This window comes from Halyomorpha halys, unplaced genomic scaffold, assembly GCF_000696795.3.
Source record: "Halyomorpha halys isolate HHAL.00 unplaced genomic scaffold, Hhal_1.1 Scaffold1282.1, whole genome shotgun sequence".
NCBI lineage: Eukaryota > Metazoa > Arthropoda > Insecta > Hemiptera > Pentatomidae > Halyomorpha > Halyomorpha halys.
The window spans coordinates 544,805-551,801 of NW_027108234.1; the positions used below are offsets into that span (position 1 = coordinate 544,805).

At 31.1% G+C, this 6,997-nt stretch overlaps 1 protein-coding gene across 1 annotated transcript in view; it reads left to right on the forward strand.

Moving 5' to 3' along the window:
• The first annotated feature begins 2,643 nt into the window (after window positions 1–2,643).
• The window catches only part of LOC106689122 (ran-specific GTPase-activating protein-like), an 11,851-nt gene continuing 7,497 nt past the window's right edge, over window positions 2,644–6,997 (forward strand). Inside the window, exons 1-4 of the mRNA XM_014433923.3 lie at window positions 2,644–2,912; window positions 3,130–3,248; window positions 3,324–3,475; window positions 4,933–5,061. Of these exons, the coding sequence (XP_014289409.1) occupies window positions 2,901–2,912; window positions 3,130–3,248; window positions 3,324–3,475; window positions 4,933–5,061 (412 nt within the window). The 5' untranslated portion in view covers window positions 2,644–2,900. The remainder of the gene's footprint in view (window positions 2,913–3,129; window positions 3,249–3,323; window positions 3,476–4,932; window positions 5,062–6,997) is intronic.

Genomic DNA, 6,997 nt, shown 5'->3' on the forward strand with positions numbered 1-6,997 from the left:
AACAAATAGTTTAAAACTATTTTAATGTCTGAGGTTTTGCCCCACTTTGCAGGGCTTCATCAGAGCTGTTCAAAGCGAAAGGTTGAACAGAAGGTGACAATAAAGCGGAAGCATGGTGGAGTGGGGAGGAGGTGGCCGGCCGTGTCGCCTTCTGTTCAATCTTTCACTATGAACAGCCCTGATGAAGCTCTACAAATTGGGGGGAAACGTCAGATATTAAAATAGTTTTAAACTATTTGTTCTTTTTTTGACCGCAATCCTGACCATGTTCTTATATTTAATATAATTTTTATATTAGATTTTAACCTTCTATTATTTTTCTCACAGCTAAAGGCTTCTTAGTGTTGTTGTCACCCCATATTAACACCTATTTCCTATGGTAATAATCCTCTATACCTCTGGGCTGAGCATTTTGTCCACCCTCTAGAAATCCAAGATACTGTTCACAATTTCAAATGAGTAACTTCTGAATGTAGCAGTGAGTGTTGGTGGCTGTAATAGATTGGCATGAATGCATTTGGTCTTTTTCTGGATTTGCCAATCCACTTTCTGTTCTGCTTCCTCTATTGCTTGATTATTGTTGTTATTGACTGGTACTACACTCCACCAGGGAGCAAGACCACCTGTAACCTCAACCACTGGTCATTGCTCAAGTTTCAGAGGCCTAGAATATACCAAGCTCCAAAGCCACACTGTCCACCCAGCACAGCTTAGGTCTTCCAACCTGTCTCCTTGTAGCTATTTATCCAGTGTCTTCCTCAGGATTTGATCCTTGGCCATTCTTGCTTGATAGAAAATAAACCAGAGTTGGAAGGTCGATTTTTCATTTCCTGGACCTATCAGGAAATCGAATGGAACCCCTCACCTGCCAGTGCTAAAGTGCCTCTCTAACTCTCTCTTACAGTGGCCTTACTTATCCCTTTGTTATTTGTCTACGATATCTATATGTATCATCTGCATAGGCTAGGATTTGAACTGACTTGGCGAGAATCGTACTCCTGACACCAAAATCATATTTTACTTCAGAGTGATCATTGGAACTTACCATCTCCCATCACCATCATTTCGTATAAAAATTGCATAGTTTCATGCGTCCTTTTGCGTAGACTAAGGAAACTAACGTTGTAGAATCCCTATACCATAACCTTTAAAATATATATTAATTGAAAGGGTTATGTTACAAATAGTAAATTTGTTCATTTTTTTTTTTTTTTTTTGGAGCTTGTTATGTTTTGAAGTGTACATAGCCCTTTCTACATCTAGGTATATCAGTTATTAATTGGATTTTAAGGTCAGAGTACACTAGCTAGATAGCCACATCTTTCGCACTTAAGATTCAAACAATCAAAATATGTTACATAGTCCCTTCATCCACTTATATCTTCAATTATTCTAGAAAGATTGGACCTAATAACAATAATAATATATTAAACTTAGTTTTGTTTTATTATTATCAATAACGAACCTTATTAATCAAAAAAGGAAAAAAAATACCCTCTTCCACAAAATTTAAGATTTTTATTATAATAAAACAAAATATAGGAATGTAGGGAAAAAATATGAAGAAAAGAAAATTTCTTTTGCGAATAATTCACAAATTGTACATTTCATCGTAAATTGTGTAAATATATAGTAATTAGGAAGTAAGCTAATTAGATTTTCTGAAAAATAAGAAAAAATTGAAATTGGACCATTATGAGCAAAGATACGGCATATCGGAAGTTTTTATTGTATTTGGGTCGGTTCCCTTGGAGACCCATTCACCATTTTACTAGTAATTCTATCAGAGTAATTCGAACACTGTACACCTCCCAGAACATTCTAGTTGCCAATTTTCCTACTTCTGGATAATTAAATAACCAACAAAGATCTTAATTGGGCCAATGTTAGTGAAGATTCATCGAACAATTTGTTTTATTGGAACTAGCCCCAAACTAGATAGGATATTTATGTGAGTGGATGGACCAAATATTATATTGTTTATATATAAATGATTTACCATATTTTACAAAATATGAAGGAGATGGTCGGAGGTGCAGTTAAAAGAAACAAAAAATAGTTAACAACATTTAACAAGTTAATTATTTTCTTAGTTAACTTCTATCAGTTGCGTACTCGCTTCGGCGGTACATATACTATCAGTTGCTAACTATTATTTTTCGTTCCTTTTGACCACTTCCTTCATATTACTTTGTATATGTTACGGACTTTCGATCCGGGTGATAATTAAGTTTAATAAGATGATTTTAAATTGGATTAAGTTTATTATATGATGTAATATTCATTATTAAGTGAAGTGAGTGAGCAGTCAGTCTTAATAAACAACAGATCTTTATTTTCAAAATGCTAGAGAATCTGTTGGGAAATTAAAATTTGTGGAAAACATCCAGAAACTAATTTTTGACATAAAATCGCATCAATGGTTTTATTTATAAATGGGTCAAGATTTAATTGAATAGAATGTTATTACACTGCTAAAAAGAACAGACAAAAACAGATTGGTGTTGACCTAATCATGTCACTGGGTCCTGGATTTTAAGCACTATCTATTTTTAAATACAATTATAAATTATCTATTCATATTGATCATATGTAAGTGTGATTATCGCACTGAATTTAATTTGTTAATGACTAAATTTTCGATCTAAATTATTAGTTATTTTTTTGGAAACTCTTATATAATTTATTGTATTTGGACATTTTAAAAAATATGTTAATACTATTAGATAATAGTAAATATAAATTTGTCTTGAAATAAAATTTAAAATAAAAACGAATTAACGGTTGCCATACTTGTTTTGAATCACCGCGAAATGAATAACTTGATTATCCACCGTATTATGTTGTTTTGAATACGAGTTTTGCTGGTTAGAATAGCGTGAATCAAATTTACTGGAAAAATGACTGAAGTTGTAAGTTATAGGTTTCAACTGATTCGATATTTTGTTTAAAATCATGTAGCTTTTGTAAAATATATGATATGTGCTTAGAAATATTTAATTTCTTAAAATAACCGGCGAACTGTTGTTTATTTCCTGGCTATTATTGTTATCTATTTACGACTATTGTTTTTTTATAAACATTTGGTCAATACTATTTTTGTGCTTACAAGTGATTTATTCATTTTAGGATGGTCAAAGACTAAGTTTAGGTGAAGGGGATCATGATCCTCACTTTGAACCCATCATATCATTACCTGAAGTTATAGTACCGACACTAGAAGAAGAAGAGACTGTTTTGCACAAGGTGTATGTAGATGATTTTCATGTCATATTTCTATTTTCTCTGGTTTGAATTTTTCTACATTTATGTTCTTGTTTAAGGCGAGCAAAATTATTCCGGCATGACAAAGATAGTAAAGAATGGAAGGAAAGAGGAACAGGGGAAGCCAAGTTATTATTTAATGAACAAAATAAAACAGTTAGAGTATTGATGAGAAGAGATAAAACTCTCAAGCTCTGCGCCAATCATTATGGTAAACTAACTTTTTAGATTAAAGCTCATCTACTTTAAGTGTTAATGACAGAATCATTACAGTTTTAATCATGATATTGATATTGAATCATATCTCTATAATCTGTTTAGTTTTTTTTGTGACTAATCCTTTAATTTTTATATTTATTGAAATTTGGAATAGTAGTTTTGCTTAACTTTATTTTAGTTTACAATGAAATGTGTGATTATAGGATTATATTTTTATCTCTTAAAAGTGTTTTTGAAATTTCCACTTTTATTGTTAATATACTTTGTATATGTAGTACATTTGGGTATGAAGATTGATGAATGATCGTGGGACTGATATGGAAATTAAAAATTAATGATCATTTCCCTACATTTTTGTTTAAATTCAAGTTCTATTGGAGGGTGTTAGTGATTAGCTCAGGTTATATTATGGCTGATTAAGAAGGAACTGTAAGTAGGTTCTAATCAGTATGTCTTATATTAAGCAGTACATTGCGACCCTAATTCCAAAACCTAACTACATTATATATTCTAAAAGAAAGTTGTTATTGAATCTTGAATTTTGATATATTTGTAATCTTGATAGGTGTTAGAAACAAAAAAAGTTCTTCAAAAACTCTCTAGTTAAAGACCTTCTTTTTTTGTTCATTTGACTACCTACATATATAGAATGCATCAAACTTCAAAATAAATTCAACACTTTACTCCAGGAAAAAAAAACAGATTAATAAAAATGTTTGTGATGTTTTAAATCCATTTTTCAATACTAGTTACTTTTTTAAAATATTAAGTGTGTTTTCTTTATGTTGTCATATATGTGATAGATTATACTGAGAAATTTTGATATTTGTTTTCACAATAGTAAAATGGAGTAGATTATTTGAAATATTTTAGGTCCCTCTATATAAGAATATACCTCCCCACCTTAAATTTGTTCAGTGCTCATTTTTATTTGCTCTTCTATTCATTCTATGAGGTGTATTTTGTAATGAGATAATTGAAGCATGGAAATAGAAAATTCTGTAAGTGCCAAAAAACTAGTTTTGAGAAAAACGAAACTTTTGTCCTAAAATTATGAAAAAATTACAGCTCTAGGAACTAAACTGTTCAAGATAAGAACTTCCAGTAGTTACCATTCAATTGGCACTGGTTTCTTTATCATCACCCCATCAGAATTTCATTTTTCATACTTCTGGCATTTACAGCCTTTTTTATTTCCAGCCCTCAATTCTATAGACAAGTTTAAAAGAAAATATCTCTTTAAGTTACTGTGTTTAATGGTCTTGAGGAGTTTATATCGTTTTGTGGGCTTGAAAATCTAAATTTGGTATGTCTTAAGGTTTTTTTAATAACCTGTAAATAAGATTTTGATTTCTCCTACTATTATTTTTTTTAATTTGTAGTTTTTGTAATACATATTAGTTTCTGACTAATATTTAAATACTCTTATTATTTATTTTATTAAAACAGTTATGCCAGACATGATACTGAAACCTAACTGTGGCAGTGATCGTGCGTGGGTTTGGAGCACACAGGCTGATGCTGCTGATGGTAGTCCAAAATCAGAAATTCTGGCAATGAGATTTATGAATGCTGATGGTAACTTTTTTTTTATATATGTAAGAAATTTATTTATAAGTAAACACAAATGGAAGTGAAATGAAAACTTGATGCTATTAATAATAACCTAATGTTTCATTTTATAATAATTAGATGCTAAACAGAAAAGTACTTTAAAAACTTCGTAGTTGAAACTTTTTTTTTTTGGCCAGGACTACCTGCATGTATAGAATGCATCGAACTTCAAAATACAAGCAAAACTTCTTCATGCAAAACAATGTTCATAGTGTTCTGAATCCATTTATCAATACTAGTTACTTTTTAAAAATAATCTATATGGGAACTGCTTCCTACATGGTTTATTTGGTGAAAATCCTGGGAGGATGGCTGATTAGGTTTCCCAAGAACATGTTTTTGGCTAAAACCTCTCATTTAATTCAACACTGCAATACTAATTATCAGTTATCAAATTACAGTTTTAGTTGATGACAGTCTCTACAAAATGGTGAGCAATATCACACGGTTTGCTGTACATCATTCCAATTTGATACATATGAAAAAATTTTTATTTTTTGGAAAAATGTGACAAAAATAACCAATCTTGTGCCATGTAGTTATTGGTATTAGTTGTCAAGCAGATAGAAAAAACCCATATTTTTAGTAATAAAGTTGTGCTGGAAGTGTAGTGACGCAACTAAAAAAATTTTAAATTGGCTTTATTATGTTAGTGAGCTCAAAACAGAAAGTCAATTTCTTAAAGTTTACAGTTGCCTCATTTTACTTCTGGAACAGTGATATTATCATTCATGAAGCATTTGGAAAAAAATGTTCATAAAGATGTGAACATAAAATATGTTCCTAATTTTGGATTATATAATAATCTATGAATAACATAAACTGGGTAAGAACATTACTAACATGAAACATAAATTAGATAACAAAATAATATGTTATATATAAACTTAATAGCAAAGAATCCACAAAATAATATTATATAGGTGAAACTTTACAAATCTTAATTATTAGGACAAAATGTACGTTTGAAAAATATGTCATTATCATCATCATAATCATTTTATCCCCTTTACCACTTGACAGTGTAGGGTTAAGATTTGTTGAGTCTGGACTAGATATCTCGTTCTTATACAATCTCTCTTCTACTCCGGTCCATATCCTGCCTCCTTAACACTCTCAGGAAATGGGCTGTCTTCCTTTTGGCCTTCTTCTCTCCACAAGTGTCTCATGTGTCTGCCAGGCAGTTCTTTCCTGGTGCATCCCAAGAAGGTGTCCAAAACACCTTAGCTTGTGCTTCTCTTGGATGCTCTCAGCTGGTTTAACTCCATGGCTAGTCCTTATGGTTCTGTTTGTATTCTATCTCATTGTGTTCTTTCTTCTTCCCTCCTTACAAACGCATCTCCATGAATTGGATCCTACTCTTGTGTTTCGAGGTGAGAATCCATGATTTGGGAGAGTAGGAAAGAATAGGGAGGAACGTCGATAACCATTTTAGTTTTTCTCATCACCTTCCTTTTACCTATTAAACCCCTTTGAAGTAAACTAAATTCTCTTCCAGCTACACCGATTCTCTGAGAAACTGAAAATATGTATAAACATTAAAGCCACATTTTGTAAAATTACCACAATTTTAATTTCAATAAAGTAGAAATTTTAAATATAAGGCACTTAAAATCTTTATAAATTGCTATAAACATTAAAGTAGTGGTAAACTTTAAATCAGACATACAAGGAACGTATTAGCAGAATTAGCAAAATAAACATTTAACAATAAATCAGTATTAGGATCGTAAATAGTAACAAGGAATAAGGCTATACCCATTAAAACAAATAAAATGAGTACAGTGCAATATGTTAGTAACAGGCAAGTAGAGGGTGCCTACTAGAAAATAGATATAATTTAAAGTGGAATACTGGAAGATTATTGATTGACCGTGTGTAAAGATGAAAGGAATATGGT